Source organism: Lepisosteus platostomus, chromosome 12 (genome assembly GCF_059453375.1).
Source record: "Lepisosteus platostomus isolate fLepPlt1 chromosome 12, fLepPlt1.hap1, whole genome shotgun sequence".
In the NCBI taxonomy this organism is placed as follows: Eukaryota; Metazoa; Chordata; class Actinopteri; order Semionotiformes; family Lepisosteidae; genus Lepisosteus; species Lepisosteus platostomus.
Genome location: NC_142622.1, coordinates 11022826 through 11045815, shown reverse-complemented (window position 1 = coordinate 11045815; position 22990 = coordinate 11022826). Strand labels below are relative to the sequence as shown.

Genomic DNA, 22990 nt, shown 5'->3' with positions numbered 1-22990 from the left:
CGAGTCTGACTTCTCCGAACGGGTGGCTAAAGTCAATCACAGAGGATCTGTCATTAGTTTGCTGACTTTTGTTTTTATCTTTGAATCTTTTTGAAAGGCCGTTTTAATTTTTCTGTTTTCCTGTTTGCAAGGTTACGCGAACAACACGGTGCCGGTTCACCAACCGGGGAGATCACTTGTTGAAATGTTAACAGCCAATACAATGAGTAGTTTTGGAAAAGATTCCTGACAGCTAATCGCCCGCTGATATTAAAAATAAGCATTGGTTGTGAGTTTAATTTAATTTAATACTTCTTTACATATTTGACATTGCCTTCTTAAAAATATTTTTGTCGCATAAATCGGCACTTGTAATCTTATGTTTTAACTGTAATAAGTCAATTATAAAGCACTGAATCATCGCGCTACGGGGGAATGATTCCGTGGTTAGTTAGCAGCTCCTTACTGATCAGACGTGTCCGTTACAATGAGCTGTACAATTTGCCAAACTAAACCCGAATCAATATATTTGAAAGGACATTAAGTCTGTTTAAAAAAAGGTTTATCTCAGGTTCCCCATGTGTAATATTTGCCACACACTCAGGTTTGTTTTAGGGTTTAGGATTTGTTTAATATTAAAAAGCACACATTTACAAAGTATGAATTACCTGCTCGCAACAGCAGGAAATGCTTTTAAACTACAATACCCATCAGCCACCTCTCTCTGTTTACCTGTTCGTCACTTCCTATTGTAATGGCAACCAAACTGGCATTACTTGCAAACTGCTTTACAGCTTTAACAGACGTTTCGGAAAGTTTTTGTTAACTCGGTTTTAGAAAGTATGCAAACGTGTACTTGTGTATAGCCACCAATTATATACATTAGGATTTTATTAATCATTGCACCGCGAATGTATCTAAGAATCGTTTTAAATTTCGCGGTACTGTAACCGCCGGGTTCACAACGGTGAGTACAGGAAGGCGCAGTGGCAATACTCCGTTGGGAGAAAAAACTATAACTGAGTTTTATGTGGTTGTCCTCCAGTTAACAAAATGCAGACAACGGATATAGGCACCAAAGAATGTGGGAAAATCTGGTACCGAAAGCCAACGCCTTCACCAAGTGATGGGTTAGTATCGTTTATCTCAGACAGGAATTTACAGGTGGTCAAATAAACGGATTTATAAAATCCTTCAGGCATGTGTTTTGCGATGTGATTTATGTATTGTCAGACATATTTTTAGTTCGATAATTCCAGGAGGCTGGATTGCGCAAAGTTTATCATCGCGCTGTAAAGATTTCTAATTGGCATTAGCATTTGCCTGATGATTTTGTAGATCAATATTGCGTATGTCCATTTTAATCCTGTTAACTCGCGTGTTCTACAAGAGGAATTAATGCGTTTGTATACCCATACAACATGATCTGTTTAAGTAAGACGCTTGTGAGCGTAAAGTGCAGTGTGAGTGAACATGAAACAGTTTGCTTACGTATATGAAGCAGAAAATTGTTTGTATTGGATCATTGCGGAAACGTGTATGCGAATAAAGTATTCGAAATAGTTATGCCAGAGCAGACAACGCCAACAACTCACAAAAAAGTAAAAAGAAGTCTCCACACGCATACTCCCGACTTCAAGACTGTCGGAAAGTGTATACTTTAACTTGATGGATAGTACTTCATGTAGTGACAATTCATTTATTCAGTTTGAGTGTTATCCCGTAGGGAAATGTATTTCTTAACAGTGGTGCCACCGCTTGGTGTGCAGTAATAACTGCACGTCTTATGCCATTTCTGCGTTCAGTGAGCTATCATTCATTCCAGTGATGTAATATATACTTATTAGGGTGATCTATATAAATGCTCTTTGGGTGCCCGTTATTGTACCATTGTGTGGTGAAAAGTCACAAAGATATCCATGTGCTAAATCAAAGGGTTTGTCATCTATGTGAGATGCAAATGGAACACTAAATTGAACCTGAAGTGACGAAAGTGCCCAGGGTGAATTCTTTTACAAAGGCATCTCCTGTAGGTCTGAGTGAAAGGCCTCTAGCACAGATGACACCCTACCGAGATAAACGAGTATGTATATTAGTGATCTTCAGATTCAGATTCTAATCTGTTTAAATGTGTTTGAGTCTTTATTGATCAATTCAATCCATGCTGTAACGGGACAAGGGAAGGGTGTGTGTTTAAAAAAAAGACTGCAAAGAGCTGATTTTTTGTATTAGCTTCATGAGGCCCCTGTACGAGTGTAGACAATGTCTGGGCTCATTTGTCGACGATATAGTAGCGCCTTAAAATGGGTAATAAGAGATCCTAATTTTCCTTTACAGGGTCCTTATCAGAGTGATTCGCAGTGCAGCAGGATACCATTCCAAGACTGTTCGTTTTCTGCAGGCTGCCTTCGACACAACAGGGGAAGCGTTTTTAGCGGGAGACCACCATGGAAATACCTATGTCTTTGATATCAGCAGAAACAGGTACATTGTCATGACGTATCTGTGATGTGTGAGATATCTAAAGCATTGGGTTGTTCACAGCTACCTGACCTCAGGCTTTTTAATTGGAGCTCCTGGCATCAGGACTCTTTTAGTTTTTCATGCTGTTTCTCAGTCATGTCTGACTTGAACCATTCTGGAGTACCTGTAAATTTAAAAAGATCTTTGTAAGGGGCCATTACAGTGCAATGTGATGACCATCATCAGATGTGATAGAGTGATGGTTGCTCATAAAAGTTGCCTGTATGCTAGCTAATCCAGGCAGCACTGCCCAGCGCCCTGAGTGCCAATAGGATACAGTCGGGAGCAGCTGCCTGGGCTCTCTCTGCCTTCAGCTGTGAGGACTGCCATGTGCTTGCAGATTTGTCACGAAAATCATCAAGAAACAAGCACTCATCCAGTTGGCATTAACCTGGATAGAGGCATTTGATAAAGGAATAAATAATTAGAAAATCACAACCTTTTTGAAGACTTCCAAGCAACTCCATACCCTGTTGCTTTGATAATGTGAGTGAACTCTTTAAGGAAAATAAGTGGAAGCTATAATGATACCTAGCAAGTTGGGAAGTCACTGGCCAAACAGTTTTAGAAGGAGAATTTTGGTGAGCAGGTGATGGCCTGTTTTGGAAAATGTGAATTGTGTTGTCACTAGATGTTTACCTGCCAAGTTGAGAATTGACTGGCGAAAACATTTCATGCTCAGGAGCATTTTGCGTTGCAGGATGCTATTGATAACGGAGCAAAGGTTCAGGCGGCCTTCCTGGTTTATACAGAAGTCTTGGTCTGCCGTATCGTGATTGCATTGTCAATATAATGGAAAAGATAGAGGTTAAATTCACTCTAAAAAAGGAGAAAAAAGAAACACAATATTTCAGCTGTTGGGTGTTCTTCAGGTGTGCAACCTTCTCCTCTCTCTCCTTCCTCTCAAAAGCCAAAACATTGTTTCTTCTTTTCAATAATGAATTAACCTTTACTTTCACCAATGTATGCTGACACAGCTCCCCACTCAAACTTTGTCACTATAATATCTACCCAGTTTAGAGTTAAATGTGCAAATAGTTCTTGAAGCAGAGCAGCAAGTGTTACAGGAGATGACCTGGTGTGGGCATTTAAAGTCACTGAAGCCTGTAAGATATTTGTGAAGCAAGAGGTGCTTGAAAACCTGGATATGATTAAACCTTTTTAAAGTTACAGAGGAACAGTAGGTTGCTGAGTACATGGGTTAGGCCATCAAGTTCTTATCCCCTTCATAACCATTGATTTCTTTATTTTTTGCAAATTTCTTTGCGTTGTAAAATTTCATTCCGGCATTTCCTGTGCCAGCAAGTAAATCAGATTTCTAATTATTATTTTTTATCCTTGATGTGTTTCCTAGCTGTGTTCTGCAGTCACACTTCTGGTGATCTCTCGTCCTGTCCTAGGTTCAGGCTTGTTCAGAAGACTGGGCAGGCTTGTACTGCTTTGGCCTTTAACCTACGCCGAAAGACAGAGTACTTGGTGGCTTTGGCCGACTACTCCATCAAGTGCTTTGATACAGGTACACATGTCCATGGCACTAAGCTGAGAATTCCCTGCGCTATTAGGTAATTGGCTAGTTATAAGATCAGAGAACTGCTTTGTCACAGTTTCAGTATCCAGGTTTATTGCTTTCCAGATTGCTAACCGCAGACTAAAATGTTGATGGATCATATTTTTGGTGCACTGATTTAGGGTATGTCGACTTACATAGTCCCATTCATAACAAAGAGAAGGTTCTTTATATTTCCTATGTTGTGTCCCAGGCACTGCATTGACAAAGTGCTTTCCTACGGCTTGTAAACTCCCTGTAAGTTCAGACTGTGTTTTTGCCTTCGTCAGACTCCAAAGAGCTGGTGAGCTGGATGAGAGGTCACGAGTCTGCTGTCTCTTCAGTGTCTGTTCATGGCTCGGGGAGGTATGCCATCACTACCTCTGCAGACACAGCTCAGCTCTGGGACCTGGACACATTCCAGAGGAAGAGGAAACTTAACGTCCGGCAGTCTGTGGGAATACAGAAGGTCAGTGCACTGGGATTTCAACTTTGTTGACAGCACCAGGGACGTCTCATGTACGATTGTTTTGTCCGATTTCAATTTCAAAGACAAAGCAAGGTCATCTGTCCATTAAAGGAGAAGACCAGCATGTAGGAAAATTAGTACACGGCTGAAAAAGACTAAACGGGAGACACAAGCACACCATGATATGCAAAACGCACAGCCTGAAGTGAAAGAAATAGCTTTTAATTTTTTATTTTGTATGAATGGCTTTGACCAAAATTGTTCACATCTATAAGTCTCTCTAAGTGTAAATGGGATTTTTTTTAGTGTATCGTGGTTTTAGTGCAAGAATTCAAGTTAAAAGGTAGTAACACTAAAAAGGAACTGAAGTCCACTTGGCAACACGAAGTAGAAAACAGATGCAGCAAATGAATCTAATTGGTGAGAGAGATTTTTTTCCAGTGTAGAAAATTCTGTACATAATAGGAAGTTGATCTCTTACCAACATTATCAAGTGTCCTGTGGTTAAAATTGGATGTCTGTTTTTTGCCAGGTGTTCTTTTTGCCTCTGAGTAACACCATCCTAAGCTGTTTTAAAGATGATTCCATCTTTGCTTGGGAAAGTGACACTCTGTACTGTAAATATCAGCTGCCAGTGCCAGAGGAGGGACCCAGGTTGCATTATAAGGCATTTGCCGTCACAAGGTGAGTTATAATTCAGTGCTGGAGCCCATATACTTTTAATACACATATTCTGCTCTGCACTGTTTCAAAGTGCTTTCCTACTGCTTGTTTCATGTACAATGTGAATGTATACAGTGCATAAAAAGAATCGCAGCCAGCAGCCATATCACCCTGCGACTAACAACTGGCAACCCACTCACGCTCAGCAGGTGTGAGCCTGGTCAGTACCAGAATGGGAGACCTCCTGGGAAAAACTAAGGTTGTTGCTGGAAGAGATGTTAGTGGGGCCAGTAGGGGGCGCTCACCCTGCCATTTGTGTGGGTCCTTCTGCCCCAGTATAGTGACAGGGACAGAATACTGTAAAAAGGCACCGCCTTTCGGATGAGATCTAAAACCGAGGTCCTGATTCTCTGTGGACATTAAAAATCCCAGGGCGTTTCTTGAAAAGAGTAGGGGTGTTACTCCAGCGTCCTGGCCAAATTTCACATTGGCCTTTACCAACCATGGCCTCCTGATAATCCCCATCTATGAACTGGCTTCATCACTCTGTTCTCCTCCCCACTGATAGCTGATGTGTGGGGAGCTGGTGCACTATGGCTGCCAGTACCAGATGGGGCTGCACACTGGTGGTGGAGGAGAGTCCCCATTACCTGTAAAGCACTTTGAGTGGAGTGTCCAGAAAAGCGCTATATAAGTGTAAGGAATTAATAATAATAATAATAATATTAAAACCTTGATTTGTCACTAAAGAGATACTTGGCGAGTCCAGCATACCAATGGCATGAAGGCACTGTTCTCTTTATAACCTGGCATATTGATTCCTTTATGTGTTTTTCATCCTAGATTTTCAACAGGCTTGCCATTCTGCCACCACACTTTCTATTTTGCACATCTGAACTGAGAAAGGATGGTTTTCGTTACTCACTGGTTTTGAATTTTGGCTCTTCAGGGATGGACGCACACTGGTGGCTGGTGGGAAGTCCAACCTGCTTCACTTGTGGTGCTTAGAGAACAGGCAGCTTCTGAGAATCATTCAGATGCCACCGAAAGTGAGAACTGTGCGGCACCTGGAGTTTTTACCCGACAGCTTTGATGGGGGATCAAGTCAAGTACGTAAAGCGATATACTTTTATTGAATTATTATAGTAAACCGAACATCTTGTGTGAGATGAACTCGTGTGAAATGGCTCAGGAACACCCCTGGGTGTAGATCTTCTCATACGCAATTGGAGATGCTTCTGGGGAGCTTTACAGTTTGCAAAATTGTCTATCTCTTGGAGGTCAAGCGATAAACTGATACGACTTGTCTTGTCGTATCAGGATGAGCCTGTTGTGGGAAATTCTTCATCAGAGGAGCAGGGCACAGTCAGTTTTATTAAGCTCAATAAGTCCAGCAACGCGTGCTGGGTCTGCCCCACAAACAAACTGCAAGGGTTTCCCAGCTCTTATATACAGTCAGAAAGAAGTTTGTTTCACAGTCTGAGTGCTTGTCCTGTTCTTTGTTATGTAATTACTTCTTGTCCTGCTCTGTCTTACTTTAAGTTCTGCCCTTTGATATGCAGCAGACATTGATCTGCTTTAACCTGTTTATGGTGTGTTCGTGGGTGTTGTTCCTGTCTTTTATTATGTAGCGTTAAGTCGCTGGGGCTGCTAAAGCAAGTCAGCTTTATGGCATCTTAGTGTAACTTTTGTTTAAGGCTAAATTAACACACCTCAAGTGGTGATATTGCGATGCTGGATAAGTGAGATATATACATGTCCCAATTCAAGCCTATCAGGGTTACATAGAATAGGGCAGATGGACATTGATATTGAACTTCAGGACTCAATGGTTGTAAAGAGTTTATGGCCCAATATTGAGATTGATTCTATCTTGCTATTCTTTGATAAACAATATGCATGTTTTTCAAGTAGCGATTCAATGCAGAACTCAAGGTAAGGGGAAAAACAGTACTCTCAGCTTAGTAAGTACAAGAAATGTGTTCAGTAATTTGTTCAATTTGATGCAGCAGTGGAGTATGATATTCAAGACAAGAGCAAAAATTAGTATATGTAGGACCTATTAAATATGTACAAGTAGATTGTTTGTCCTGAAATTGTTTGAATCTGTTCCTCAAAAAATATCAGAAAAAAAATCCACTTTTTTAAGACAACTCATGCCTGTGCTTTCAAACATCACTGTCCTGAACTCCTCAGTCCTGTAAATTTGATCACATTTTTTGCAATATGGATTAGTCTTCAAAAGGCCCCTATTCTTCCTCATAATTGACAGAGTGAAGCTTCAGTCATTGTGCATTTTGATGATGATATTGTCCTGCTATGAAGAAAATACATCAGCAAAGACTAATACGTAACGCTACATTACAACTAGAATTATTGTGCCTTTACAAAATATTGTATAATTGTGTTCATGACATGGTTCATAAATGGTTAGTGAACACCTAGAAAATCCTTGATTTGACCAAGAACAGACAGAATTGCACGTTTGAAGGCTGGAGGGCTGAATTGTTTAAAATGATCTCCAAGCTTGCTTAATGAATTCAGGGTCACTAAGACCTTCAAGTGGTACAAACTGCAGATAACGTAAAGACGCAGACAAAAAAAAAAGTGCGGGCTTAGATTGAGAAAAAAAATATTTCTGGTGGTTTTTATTTCCCTACCTTTCAGATCCTGGGAGTTCTGAGTCAGGACGGAATAATGCGGTTTATAAACGTTCAAACATGCAAGCTGACCTTTGACATTGGCAGTCATGACGATGGCATCAGCTCAGCAGCTATTAGCCCAAATGGGCACCACATCGTGGCAGTGATGGAGAATGGGAGCCTGAACATATATAGTGTTGAGTCTCTGACCCAGGATATTAACAAGGTAACGTAACCTGTAACACAAATAATTGGTAGAAGCACCCTTTTTATTACAGGCAAATGGAAGAAAACGATTAAAAATACCCTATCTCAATTCTTTATAACCTTTTTACTAAACTGTTAACTCACTATTTGGTAAGCTGCAATACGATGCATGATAGATGATTGATTTTTCTGGGAAGCTATGTAAATACTAGATAGATTTTACTCTTTTGTTGTTTAAGAATTAGATATTCTTTATGTATTATCAACAGGAACTTTAAGTTCACCTGCTGGTAAGCCTCAGTGTATCTAGATCTCTAATCCAAGATACTATGGCTCTTAGTTGAAAATACAGAGCTGTTTCCGGTTACTTTTAAAAGCAGTTTTCAGAATTTGTTGCAATTTCTTAGCTATACCCTAACTTTAGCAAGACTGAGTAGGCAACTTGGGATTCAGAAAAGTCTTGGTACTGCTCTGTGCTAAGTTGTTTACAGAAAATACAGGTGGTATAAAAATAGACCTGTAATCAGACATGAGTCATGTTTGAAAATGGTTGACTTGTGTTGGACTAGACGCGTGTTCTTAAAGAGGCCCTTGTGCTTTTCCAGTGAAGCACAGAATATTGGAAAATTAAAATTGGAGAGGAGATGTCCAGAAATCTTTTACAACATACCACTTCTGCCTTCCCAAACCTTGAATAATTTTGATTTATTAGATTTCTTTATAAGAATCTGACTGAAAAAATGCAACCATTAGAACTGGCATGTGGTGGTAGTTAATTTATTATTGAGCTGCTTATAAGAAAAGTGTGTAACTCATATCTTGGACCTGTAAATGCTATTAAGTGTGTCTAGGTTATTCTAATTGGATTTATTGACTATTTTAAAACTTTGAGGTAGATTGTATGGAATACAATGCAAGGTCCCTTGAAGGCTTTTCATACTTTGGTTATGATTTTTTGGTTTACCTGCCTTATGAAACAAGAAAACAGTAGGAGACTAAATGTATTGGGTTATTTTATTGTTAAACAGAGATAATCATGTGGGGAGCCCTTACATACTGTAAATACACAGAGTAAAAACATACTGTATGCATGTAAGCAGGTGGAGCCTGTGTTGTGTTGATTTCTATTTGAAACGTAGGTGGAGTCTCCTTCACTCTGTGTATGTTAAAATCAGTTTATAATTGGCACAGAGTAGTACCTGACCAGTTTTAATTCTAAAGACTTGCCGCTTACAGGAAGTTGTGCAATGTGAACGCGTCTAAATTCAAACATTTTCACAAGGTTAATACTGTTCTTAAAGACAATATCTAATTGTCAGTGAATTAAATTTTTTTATCCCCTCTCATCTTAACCCAAAACTGTAGGGATAACCTACAAACCTCCTTACTACCTTTAGGCAAAGAAGTGCTGCATTGTAGGATCAGAAGCTGATTCTTTTTTTCTTTTGCAAAAAATGACAAAGAATTACACTGATGAGCGTTTTTTCTTTATCAGCTCTGTGTGCTTCTGTTTGTACGTTTGTCTAGCCTCCTCCTCCTCTAGTGAAGGTGATTTCGGGTTTTGAAAGAGGCAGCGGCGTCTCCAAAGAGGCAGGCCTGAGAATGCAGGTGAAGTCTGAGCACGTGCAGAGGCCTGTCAGATCAGCAGGGGGAAAGACCCAGACTAGAGTGCTAAGGCCCCCAGCCGACCCTACACCCGAGGATAAAGAGGTAGGATCAGTTTAGAGAAGTCAAGCAGCTCTGAATCACACGCACACATTGGGTCCTGTACCTCTGCTCTGTGAAGGGATTCCATTTCATTCCTCACCGTATTAATAATAATAATAATAATAATAATAATAATTGCTTACACTTATATAGCGCTTTTCTGGACAATCCACTCAAAGCGCTTTACAGGTAATGGGGACTCCCCTCCACCACCACCAATGTGCAGCACCACCTGGATGGTGGATGAAAGTTTATTATGAAAGTTCCAAATCTTTTTTTGGTTAATACCTCTCAAATTCCACACTACTTTAGATGTCAGTCAGAAATGTTATCCGTAATGTCATATGCACTGTTTTGACCACGTGTGCAGATAAATCCTTTTTTTTTATTGCTAAAATTCTCAATGCAAGGGAATAATGCAGGAGGTAATATTTCTGTTATTCAATATCTCTGTCATAAGCCCTGCTGCTTTGCTTATAAAGTACTTGAATACAGTCTTTCTTCTCATTGTTGTGGCCATATTTCTGTTTTAAAACAATGAAGGCCCTTTATTTTGTTCAGTTCACTGTTTTTCATTACCAGTTCACAGCTCCTAACACTAATGACGTACAGTATAAGTATTTGCAGTTTAGTTTGCTTGGGTAAAGCTGAACGAACGGTTGAATTATGAATCTATTCCAGAATGAATTACCCGATGGACTGAGCAGGAAGAGACTACAGGCTTTGCTGAAAGAATTTGGGGAATATCCAGCAAAATACAGGTACTAAACCATTGTTTTCAGATGTTGGTTTTGAGCAGATTTCATTGATGAAAGTCTTAAATAAATGATTGGTGGAAAATGTCTGATTTTCTTCTTATTAATATTTGTTCTTTCCTGCTCACTGAGGTACATGGCACTTTTAACTGCCATTAAACAATATTCTCATCAATGTTACTCAATTTCAGAAATTTGAGTGACATCTCACTTGAAATCAGACCACCATCTGTGATGTCATGCTATAAGAAAATCAATAAACGATTTCAAGTTTACTTTCATATATGCAGTCGATATTTCCTTAAGAGTACAAAGGTTGAATACGACTCTGCCATTCTTCGTTGTAAAGAGCCGTTTGGGTGTCTTGAGCTTTGCTTGAGTGGCTTCCCAGGAAAACACTGCAGTAAAGGCCGGTGTCCGTGTGCTTGTCTGCTCAGGATGTTTATCTGGCGCTCCCTGCTCCGCTTGCCTGAGAACCACGCGGCCTTCAGCAGCCTGGCAGCGAAAGGGCCACATTCCGCCTTCCTGCGGCTTCATGAGCACTATCCCATCAAGAGCCAGAAGCTACAGCGTGTTCTCCAGAGGTATGGCACTGCCTGGGCTGTCCTTTCATTCCTTTCTCACCTTCTGTTCACTCTGGTGGAGAGCTCAGGGTATTCTCTACTGTCACGGGTTTCTCTCTCTCTCTCCCTGTCAGCTCTGCACTGGGTGAAGTTCTCTCATGCTGGCCAGGTGTTTACGAATGTTGCCCTGTCCTTTCAGATCCCTATATTCCCTCTGTAATCCCTGTAGTCCATCTGATGATCCCTTCTCCCTCTCTCTTTGGATTTCACTCTGGCTGTGTAGTGGAGAAAGCAGCCCTCTCCTGGAGTCCAGATCTGACAGGAAACCCCTTTCATTCCTCTGACCAGAAACTAGCCTGGCTTGATTCGGTACTCTATCTTCCCATACTTTCTCAAGCCATCGCCTTGCTGATGCTCCCCAGGGATGCTAAGCCACCGTGAGCAACAGTTTTCAGGAGGACCAAAGCAAAGCTTTCTCCCAGTCCACTGGTGTTCTGCCTCTGTCTCTGCTCTCGGGGTTGACAGAGGTGTGCGGAGCTAGTCCCGCTGCCTCTCACCAGGACCGATCCAGAGGAACTGCACTTTCTCTCTGGCCCTCCACAAGCAACCTGACAGAGCACAAATCTATCACCTGTGTTCCAATTTGGCCAGAGAATTATAGTAAAAAGTCTGGTTTAAAGTCCAACACAGGCTATAGCTTTTCTTGTGCCCCTGACAAGTGGCAGTCAGTCTGACGAATTGCTAGAATGCTAGTTGTTTTCCTGGAGACAGTTCTACTTGTCTTACTGTGTCTTAAGTGTAGCCTGAACTCACCCTCTATACTCTTAGAACTAAAGGGGCGAGCGTGACTGTGATTCATCTTTGAACGGCGAGATAAATCTCTCATTGGATGGACAGGACACCCCCAGCTGACTATGTTTGATGCCGCTTTGCCAGGAATTATACTGTATTGCAGCCAGCACTCAGTTGGAGAAGTCTTTGAGACGACTGAGGCAGTTCATCCTGACTCTTGACTCCTGGTTTTCTCTCTCTCTCTCTGCAGGGTGTTGTCAGCTCTCGCGCACTGGTCCGCCATCTTTGGCGAGACGCAGTATCTGCCACTGGTGGCGTTCCCGTTTGTTAAACTGTTCCAGAACAACCAGCTTATCTGTTTTGAAGTGATTGCTACTGTTATAAGTAAGTGTGTTTTGTTAGGTAATCCATCATAAGACAAAGAGTACTTATGATGGATTGTAAGCATTTTCATTTGATTTCTCTGGGTCTACAGGGAAAATTCATATCATTATGGTAAACCTTCTGTTTAAGTGACTCCAGATTTAACAGACTTTTAATGGAAATTTTGTTTGGAAATCAGTAACTTTTCACCTTTCCTGAAATAACAAAACAAAGCAAAAATAAATACAACATAGGTTTAATACACTGTAATGATTTGAAATTAGCCATTTTGGCAAGCACTCATGAATATGCGAGGGGGTAGGCAAACTTTAAAACTCTTTTGGGGTTCAGCACTGAGAAAAAGCTTAAATTAGGAGGACACAATGGGCACAACGATGGTGCTGTCCTGAGTTTTGTTGACTGTTTTTTTTTTCTTTTTCTTTCTAGTGAATTGGTGCCAGCACTGGTTCGAGTACTTCCCCAACCCCCCGCTCAACGTGCTGTGCATGGTGGAGAACGTCCTGGCCCAGCACGACAAGGAGCTGCTCCAGCACCTGGTCAACTGTGGAGTAACGTCACAGGTGAGCCCCCTTAATCCCCCCCGGGTCTGCTTCTGATCCCCCCCACTGTCTCTCACAACAGGCCATTTATCAGACAGACGAGGTCTTTACATGATTCTAAAAGCATTAAAAATGTAAACAGACTCGCATTCCCCGGAGACCTTTTCTCGCATTGCAGAATGGGCCTTGCTGTCTCTGAATCCGAGTTATTCGGATAACCCCCCCCTGGGGGGGACAATAGCCTGTGCCGTCCCAGCTGGGTGCACAATTTACTGTGCATCAGCGACATGCATCGGGATGTTCTTCTCGCCTGACGTCCGAACTGAATACCTGCGGGCATGACTCCTGTGCACAGCTAGCGCTTTGTCCTGTTTGTCACACCAAAGCCCTTTATATTTGAGTTCACAATGCTGAAAGCACATACCATACACCCGCCTGGCAGTGCACGCTCCCAAACTGTCCCAGCATGCATGCAACGCTTTGTCTTTTCCCAGCCTGCTCCCTTCAGGTGTGGTTAGTTCGCGAGGCAGATTTCACGCCCATGCAAGAGCACACAGAATCCATCCGTCCAACCACTCTCGGAAACGCTTCACGCAGTTCAGGGTGGCAGTGGAACTGAATCCTGTAAGAAAAACAAGTTGCATTGCAAGAGAGAGCAAACGATGTCTTTTGTATTGTCTGTTTGCCCTTCTGAAGTGTAAAATCCCCCTATTTTTATAGATAAACCCTCTCTCTTGATGCCCTCTGTTGCAGCTATATGCCTGGCCGCTCCTGGAGACCCTGTTTTCTGAGGTGCTGACGCGAGAGGAGTGGCTGCAGCTGTTTGACAATGTCTTTTCCAATCACCCCTCCTTCCTGCTCCTGGCCGTGGTGGCCTATATCACCTGCTGCAGGTCTCCCCTGCTGCACTGCACGCTGACAGAGGACTTTGAGGTAGGAAAAGTGCTCCAGGGTCACTTAAACCATCTGAGAGGAGACAGTCACACTCTAATGACATAGCGTATATACCATGCATTGTATTTATGTGTAATTCTACTTTTTGGGAAGTGTAGCATATTTTAGTTTATAGTTTGTGATGATTAAAATGCACACCTAGTTTTATGTTCATCTTTTAAAGTGAAGGTTAGCAGTTATTATTAGTGTGGATCTGATGTGTCTTTTTTCAGTTTTGTACTGTTTTGTTCACAGTGTATCACTTTTATATGCATGATATTGATATCAAAGTGCCATTTGTTTGTGATATTGAGGGAGTTTTAAGTTGGGTTCTTGTTCTTGGATGAAAGGGCCTTGAAAGAGCCATGAGTTTCTCAGCCCTGGGTGTGGGAAGACCTCATCTGAAGAGAAGCATTGGATTAATCTGAATAGGATGTAGTTACATCTGGCCTTATGAATTTATTATACTCTTTGGTTGAATAAAAACAGCTTGGTTTCAGTGTTGATTTATAATGTTGATACGAAAGACCGAAAGAATGGTCTCTTCCTCAGTCATTGTTGGAACCAGCAGCTAAGTGGACACAGCTGTGAACCTTCTACAGTTGTGTTTTACAGCAGCAATAATAATTTCTTACACTTCTATACAGTAGTAGTTTGCAGGACACTCCACTTAAAGCGCTTTTTGGGTTATGGGGACTCCCCTCCACAACCACAACCACCAAGGTGTATCCCCACCTGGATGATGCAACAGCACCCAAACTGTGCTAATATGCTCACCACACATCAGCTATCATTTGCGAGGAGAAGAGAGATAGGGATTATTAGGTGGCCATGACTGTTAAAGGCCAGGGGGGAAATTTGGCCTTGATAACGGGGTAACACCCCTACTCTTTTCAAGAAATGCCCTGGGATTTTAAATGATCAGTGGGAGTCAAGAGCTGTTTTATGTCTCATCTGAAAGGTGACGCCTTTTTACAGTATATTGTCCATGTCACTTTACTAGGCCATTAGGACCCACATAGACCTTGGGATGAGCGCCCCCTACTGGTCCCATCTGACCAGACTTCAGTGGGCTTCCAGGTGCGAGTTGCAGGACGATATACAATAGCTGCTGGCTGCATCAATGGCACTGGCATTGTTGTACTCACTCATGCAAGCTGCAGTCCGGATCTTCTCCTCTTTTTAGTATTTCTTCCACCACCGCAACAACTTGGATATCAGCGCCATGATCAAGGAGACGTACCGACTGATGGACAGCACGCCGGCTGAGCTCCACCCCCAACGTATGCTGTGCGACTTTGAGGCCTTAACCAAGGGGCAGTACCCAGTCTTCAACAAGTACCCCACCTTCATTGTGGAGTATCAGTCTCAAGAGCGTGAACGGATCAGGCAGCAGGAGATGGAGTATTTAAGGGAGAGGTAAAAAAGACACATCCTCATTGCCATAACTCAGCCTGAGATTCTCTCCTTCATGAGGAATTGTTGCGCCACTTTGTAAATGTAAATTTAGCTTTATGGTAATAACAATACAGAAAGTAGCAGCCATATCACTCTGCAAATCACAGCTGGCAGCCCACTGAAGCTCAGCAGGTGTGAGCCTGGTCAGTACCTGGATGGGAGACCTCATGGGAAAAGGTTGCCTGCTGGAAGAGGTGTTAGTGGGACCAGCAGGGGGCGCTGAGCCTGCAGTCCATGTGGGTCCTTATTCTCCAGTATAGTGACAGGGACACTATACTGTAAACGGGCGCCGTCCTTCGGATGAGACGTAAAACCGAGGTCCTGACTCTCTGTTGACATTAAAAATCCCAGGGCGTTTTTTCGAAAAGAGTAGGGGTTATACCCTGGCCAAATTTCCCATTGGCCCTTACCAATCATGGCCTCCTAATAATCCCCATCTATGAATTGGCTTCATCACTCTGCTCTCCTCCCCACTGATAGCTGATGTGTGGTGAGCGTTCTGGCGCACTATGGCTGCCGTCGCATCATCCAGGTGGATGCTGCACATTGGTGGTGGCGGGGGGGAGTCCCCATTACCTGTAAAGCGCTTTGAGTGGAGTGTCCTTTGAAACAGCTTTCCTACCCATTTATGTTCAATTGTAAAATGCTTAGACTGTGAGTTCTAGAGTTTTCTCTAGAGTCCAGAGTCATGACCACATTTACCTCTTTCAGTTTTACATTTTGTTTTGCACCTGCTGAATCCATTGACCTCCTGCTCATCCCTTCATAGATAATAAACCTATGAACTAATTTGATTTTTTTTTTTACATACATGCAGCATCGTAGTATGTTATTTATTGCTCTAAGTCACGTAAAAAAATCTGAGTAATGTATTTGGCCCTTTCTTCTTTCTTTTCTGGAGAAGAAAGAAGATTTACTGTACAACAGATTGAATTATCTACTACACATTGAATTTCCTTGTGTGTTTTTAAAACACTGTATATTAAAATTGAGTTATTAAACAGCTAAGCAGAGCTGACATAAGGAGACAGTTCAAACCCATAAATTCATGGCCCAGAACTGTAAGCAAGCCCTATATCATTTTTACATGCCCCAGAGGTACTGAGCAAAATGCTTTTCAAACTATCATATAGCCCCATTGAACACGGCTTTGGAATGTTACGTTAGCAGAAGAGCTTGAGACGATATCAGGTTTCCCCGGTGATGTTGAAGAAGTCGGTGACCCGTCCAGGGCCGAGGCAGAGCTGGTATGAGCTGGCTGTGCGCTGTGCCCCAGACAGATGGCGCAGGAGCTGCGCTCGGAGGCAGTGAGGCGCCAGGCCGAAGACGAGGCCTGGCACCGACAGCAGGAGCTGCTGCAGGAGGCTGAGGAGCACAGGAGGAGGATGTTGCTGGAGGAGGAGAGCAAGCTGGCGGAACAGCGAGCCAGGTAGGTGGTCCCCCTGCAAGTGGGGGCGGGACTTCATGTTGTCCATATTGATTGAGGAAGCCAAGACCGTTTCGCATTTGCAGGAACACTTTAGCTTCAAGCTGTTTAATATGCTGCTCCTGTGTCTTGCATGTATAGCCTTGAGCTGTACAGTTGATTCACCTTTGTAACGCCAAAAGAGAAAAGCTACTAAATGCCCATTTTCCTGCACCAAGAAGGTTAAGTACCAGCTAAAATTTGCATAGTCGTGTGAGACCATATGTGATATTCATATATTAATATTCATGTAATATTCACACCATCCTGTAAATTGAAATCATTTCTGTAAATTCAAAGTCAAAACATAATTTTGCAAGCTATTTTGGAAGAACAGCATTTCTTAGTGAAGAAGCAGAATAGTAATCTGAGTAGCAACAACAATTTATAATGAAATTCAACAACTCAGAACAGATAGTATAGTTTTTCAGTAGGTAGTTTAGATCTCATTCTTTTTATGTTATTTTTTCCACCTCTCCTGTTTTGTTCATAACTGTTTTTCCCTAAAACTGTCTAGACAAATAAAAATTATTCTTAAAACTAAAATCAGGTTTTATGAATTTTCTCTTTTTTTAGGATATTTACTATATGTAAATATTATGATGATTATTTAGAGAAAGACTAGTAAAATCAAGTTATATTAAGGCTTCATGTTTCTGGCTAAATATTTTTAAAATTAAGTTGTACTAATATTTGACTTGGACTGTAAATTTACTAAATGTGATTTGCCTTGAAATCTCTTACAATTGGAGATATTCTTTCAGTCTTTTCCAATAAATATTAAAGTCCTTCTGTGTTTTATTTAGGTATCTGATCATTTAAAGAAGTATAAAACTAAGGATAGATACATTTGAGAGTTTCTGTGTAATGCTTTGTATGATTGCATTTAAAAGTTAAAAATTGCCCATCTGAATTCCCCCTAAAGGAAGTCTGTTGCTGTTTTTTGAATAAACCCTTTCCCAGGTTGGTTGCTATGAAACGGGAGCTGAAAACGAAGGAACTCCACCTTATTGATGCGGCACGGAGGCGCTTCATCAAGTACCAGCAAGACCAGAAGAAAATGGAGCTCAGGAGGCTTGACGATGAGATCAACAGAAAGGTCTGCTTCTATCCCTTTTACTAGAAATGACTCTTAATACGAATACCTAGGATTCACATGGTATTCATTCCTTTATGGTTTTTGTGGTTAAATTGGGAAATGAACTTGACACAAGACCAGATGTCTTTTTTCCCCCTTTAGGCTTCAATGCGAGAGCAAGAAACCGCAACAGTGCTGCAAGATATCGAGGTTCGACAAATGGAACTGGAGGCTCAGAGAAGGCTGTTTGAACAGGTAGCTTCTTCTTTTGGACCCTTTGTGCAGAGTCTTTTTTGAAAGTAGATGTCTAATATGATGTTCCTTTAGAGAACGTGTGCCAGGCATTTTTTATCACTGATGTTGCTTAGTGTTTATACTTGACAAGAGCAAAAGACTTGTAAATACCCCCTACACATTACATTATTATTATTTTTTGGGTTGGTTTAGACTTCTGTGCTGTGGAGAGAAAGCATACATTTGTATTGCTAACAGAAACAAAGAACTACAACAATATGAAATTCTAAAGCCTTTTCTCAAAGCTTTTCTTTTCATAATCGAACAGTGAGATAACTGAAATAATACCAGAGAGGTTTTTGGAAAAAGAAAAACTCTCTTCGTTTTTATTTTTGCTTTATATGCACGCCAGCTACAACTTTGGGAATGAATGAGATGCTTTGGTTCTGAGCTCTTAGCTCTTCTGCCTCATTTTCAGTCCACTGGCAGAAATGGGAGTGCTGGTTTCGAATCTGCCGTTCTAGAGAGATTTTCATTTTTACTGGCCTGTGTTCTCAGCAACTGGCTAAAGAACAGGAAAGAGTGAACCAGGAGGTGAAAGGTGAAGTGGATGCCCATCGGCGAAAGGCAGAAGCAGAAGACCATGCATTTCAGAAACTGGTAGACGCAGAGAAAGATCAAGACTTGGAAACCAAAAGGGTGAGTTTTACACACCATGTAACCCAGTGATGGAATCCAAAGTTTCAGAACATTGAGAAAATTCAAGAAAGAAATGCATGAAATGGTTTGATTAAATGATTGGCTCGAAAGGGATATATCTGTGTATAAATGTCCTATATATCAGGGCTGAATTGCATTGTTTATAAAAATCAGGACAGAAAAGTTGCTCTTAGCCTTTGGTGCTGAGTCAAGGCATGTTTGGCTCAAGTTCAGTTTCTGCTACGGCTTTATGCAAGAATTAACTTGAGATATTTGGAATTCCAAAAGTGCTATTTAAACATCTTCAGTATATTTAAAAAAAACGAACGTCTGGCATAAAGAAAGAAATCGTTATTTGCTGCTTTCTTAATATAAGATCATCATAAAGCAGGACTTACATTTTCTGCTCTGTACTAGAAAACTGAAAAACACTTGAAATTATATGTTGGCAAATGCCAACAAAGAAAACATCTAATAGAATCGATTAGGTGCTTTATTAGAAAAAAACTGAAACGCTGAAATTCGATCACAATATTCTTATTTCTAAAGCTGCTCATATTGAGCAAATTCCACAGAGGTAGTGCATTACCCACGTGCCTCTCGTGCAGCAATATTTTGAAACCAAAAATGATCTAAAGGCACTGTTAAATGACCCTGAGAATAAAGATGAGACCTTTAGAGTTTCCGAGTGCCCTTATATAATCTTTTTGTCCCAATGCTCATTACACATGAAGCAATGTGATGACTGTGGCTTAAACACTGTCAGTTTGAATTATCCCGTTAGCAGCGAAGACAAGTACCCAACCCAGTAACACTCTGAGCAGCTGACTTGGCATTCACAATGGACAGATCACCATTTTGGCATCAGATGAGGCAGAAGAGAAAGGTAGCTTTAGGGGGAATCGCACCCTGACAAGCAGTTGGCCTGTGACTGGGGCCCTTTTTCTTTCTCAGGTGTTGGAGGAGTCCTGGGCTGAGGCCGACCAGCTGTGCACGGATCTGGGCTGGCAGGCCGAGGTGAGGCGGCGCCTGGAGCAGGCGGATGCTGAGAGGGGGAGGTGCCACCTGGAGCTGGCTCGTCTGAACAGAGAGACCCGTGCCGAAGAGGAACAGCTTCTCCAGCTCATGAAGGAGATGGAGGGCAAGAGGGTGAGGACCACTTGCTATTGGTCATCATATTGCCTGATACTCTAAGTGACTCTTTCAGTGCTTGGGGGTGCCAGGTGGTTCGTGTTGCAGGGTTCAGTTCTAGGCTGGGGCACCCTCTTTGTGGAAATGGCATATTCTCCCTATGTCCACATGGATTTTCTCCGGGTGCTGTGATTTTTGTCCTTCTCCAAAAGACTTACAGGTTAGATCTGTCTGGTTGCTCTAAGTGGTCCCCCCAGAATCTGATCTGCATCTGGTCTCTGTTACTAGTTACCTGACTTACTATGGCTTGAAATGCTGTACCATGGTTAAACATTGAAAATACCATAGGTAAGCTGATTGCTTCTTATTGGGATCTGAAAATAGAGTACATTTTGTCTATGTCAAGGCATGTTCTCGATGCTAGGGAATAATCCAACCTGGATTTAGAAAAGATAGGTCTTCTCTAATGGACTTGTTAAGAATTGTTTGAATAACAAGCATCAGTAATGGATACACAGAGCATGTGGTTTTAAATTGTGAAATAGCGGGGTGATGTAATTAGCGGAGTACCACAGGGATCTATACTAGAACCACTGCTGTTCTTAATTTGTATCACCGATTTGGATGCTGGACTAGTTAGTGAACTAGTCAAGTTTGCAGATGATACCAAATTAGGAAAAATGAATAAAAGAGTTTTATAAAATTCAAGACCGGGCAAACATCTGAAAGATGAAAAGAGAGCCCTGTGACTTTGTAAGTGCCTGTTTGATTGTAGGGTGGCTCATGCTAGTTCTGATAGGGCAGGTTTCAGAAAAGGGGCGACGTACTGTATACTGTGGCAGAAGATTTAAGCTGATTACCATTTTAAAGTTTTCAGAATGGGGGGGTATGAAAAGAAACAGATTTCATCTAATTAAAAACAGGTACGCAAGTGGTAGAAAGGAAATTGTGTTGATCCAGCGGTTGGGAGGGTGAGCAGAGGCCTGTGTTTTGTGCAGTGGGAGGACGTTGTGGAAAGGAGAGCACAGCTAGAGGAAGAGAAGCAGGCAGCTGCCTCAGCAGAGGCTCAGCGGAAGGCCTTCCTTACTGCGGAGAAGGAGGAGGCTGAACACCTTGCCGACAGCCTACGCCGGAGTCAGGAAGAGTCCCTTGGTGAGTCCAACAGCAATAATGGAGACCAGTCATGGGATATCAAGGCTTATTGGCTGCGATAGTTCAGCAACAGGCTCGGCAATGTGCATTTATAAAGGGGCTTTAACATTGTTAAGGATTCCCTTATATTACATCTTCCAGTGGTCTCTCACACTGTGTTAAAATATTCACTGATCATTCTGGATAAACATGTTTGTCCTGCAGATGAATGTAGTGATTAATATAGAAAGAGGACGTTTCTGTGTTGCAGAGAGACTGAGGGAGCTGAGAGTCAGGTCTCCCTGTTCAGTCAGGGGATTGCTGCCTAAGCCCAACACAGACCAGTCCGAGCCCCGAAACACCTGTCTGAACATCCTGTCCTCTGATGACTCTTCCACACACTGTGAGTGAGTTTGCGTGTACTCAAACCCAATGGATGTTTTGTAAGGCCTTCCATACTGTCTTGTTATAGCTAAAGGTCCAGATTTATTGAACTGCCACAGAAAAAAAAAAACAATTTTCAGCTTGACATATCTTATATGTAGGAATTTGTACCAAGAAAACTGTTGTTATTTTTTTAATGTTGTATCAAATCAAAAATCGATTTGTTTTTATTCTCACTTTCAATTTTTAGTTTGGTGATTGATTAGGTAGCAAATAAAATTCCCTAAATTTAGAATGTAAGGCTGTATGTTTTTTTTCTTCTGGCCCAAAGAGATGTGAATACCTTTTAGGTCTTGTAGTTAAAATAAATCTGTAGTGATTTTTGCCTTATTTGGAGCCACATGTCAAGGACTGTTTGTGTCAAATCATCAAATCTTTTATTTGCTTTTCACAGAGATCCTAATTAGCTATTCCTGCTGAGCTCATGCTTTTTGGACTCAAACACGTCAAATTCTGCATTTGCACGCTATTCCAGTTTGCACTGGAAAACTGAATGCATCAAGTGTCTTGCCAAAATATTTGAAGGGTGGACTCCTGTCAAGAAAAGAACCTCAATATTTTTTTTTCTCCAGTTTCTTTGGACAGGGGCAGAAGTGATTTAGAAAGCAGGGAGCGGGAGCTTATGTTGGACGTCCAGGAACTCCGACAGAAGATTGCAGCCCGGGCCAGAAACACAAAACCTCCAGACCGTTCATCTAGTACTTAATAATTCCTTAGAATCCAGGGAGTGTCTTTTTTAAAGAAAGAAAAGCAAATCTACAACCTGGCTCTTGCTAGTGCTATACTTCCATTTTTATGATTGTATGTTGAAACTGTGGTTTATGGGTTTTAAGTAGAATGGAAATTCTACTTTTACTGCGTTTAATGCAGATTCGTTTAAGCTGTTGGAAAGTCTGACTTGCAAAAATAGATTTTTTTTTTGCTTTAACATTCATTTATTTAATATCATTAGTTTTTCAAATGCAGCTGTCGGAGGACTTGAGTATGGCAACATCACATTCCCCCACAGCTGTACAGAAGCTGTGAGCATTGAGACTTTCTAAAAATCATAGAGGAATGTGCTCACACGGAGGGAGAGGGAGAGTGAGAAAGACTCTGGCTCTGTAGAACAAGACTCCATGCTGCTAGAAAGCAGTGAAGTCTTGACAGGTGGTATAAAGTTTCAACTTTAACCCAGGCTTCACAACTCCTCAGTACATTTAGGCCCTTTTTTAAAGATTCCTGGGGTTTCTGTTGAAAGAAGAGTGTGGAAAACACCTATCAGAGTGACGTTTCCTGATCTTGAAATCCAAGATCTGCACATCTGTGAATGTTGGGATAGTTCTAGTGTCTGCTTCCCATTCATTTCAAACTAATTTAAACCTCAAATGTAAAGTTAGCATCAGTGTTTTTATTTATGCACAGTTCTCTAAAACTGAAAGAGATTCTGTATGTAAACCTACATGTAAATAATTTTGTATTTTTTAATTTAAGGTTTTTATAGCTTTGTGCAATTTGATATTTGATAGTCACACCTGTGACAGTTATATACCTGTAGTATTAGCCATTTAAGATTTGTACTGGAGTCATGGAAATTAAATTTTCTATCAATTATATCACATGCTCATAATCAAGGAAATGATCAAAATAAAAAATTATACCCTTTGGA

General features: G+C 41.4%; 1 protein-coding gene across 3 annotated transcripts; it reads left to right on the top strand.

Annotated features, from left to right (window-relative positions):
- The first annotated feature begins 16 nt into the window (after positions 1 to 16).
- tbc1d31 (TBC1 domain family, member 31) lies at positions 17 to 22990 on the top strand. 3 transcript variants are annotated; one of them, XM_088600954.1, is made up of 23 exons: positions 17 to 268; positions 1025 to 1109; positions 2317 to 2463; positions 3903 to 4018; positions 4339 to 4517; positions 5050 to 5201; positions 6130 to 6289; positions 7848 to 8048; positions 9557 to 9739; positions 10418 to 10497; positions 10929 to 11075; positions 12097 to 12230; positions 12657 to 12790; positions 13523 to 13702; positions 14889 to 15121; positions 16437 to 16589; positions 17589 to 17724; positions 17866 to 17958; positions 18496 to 18636; positions 19591 to 19785; positions 20766 to 20919; positions 21170 to 21301; positions 21915 to 22990. In XM_088600954.1, exons 2-23 carry the CDS (start codon positions 1033 to 1035, stop codon positions 22046 to 22048), a joined length of 3261 nt encoding a protein of 1086 aa, XP_088457080.1. In that variant the 5' UTR covers positions 17 to 268; positions 1025 to 1032; the 3' UTR covers positions 22049 to 22990. The 3 variants fall into 3 exon arrangements, with proteins under 3 accessions (XP_088457080.1, XP_088457079.1, XP_088457081.1); XM_088600953.1 differs by lacking the exon at positions 17 to 268 and adding an exon at positions 727 to 946; XM_088600955.1 differs by lacking the exons at positions 17 to 268; positions 21170 to 21301; positions 21915 to 22990 and adding an exon at positions 727 to 946 and having other exon boundaries at positions 20691 to 20849.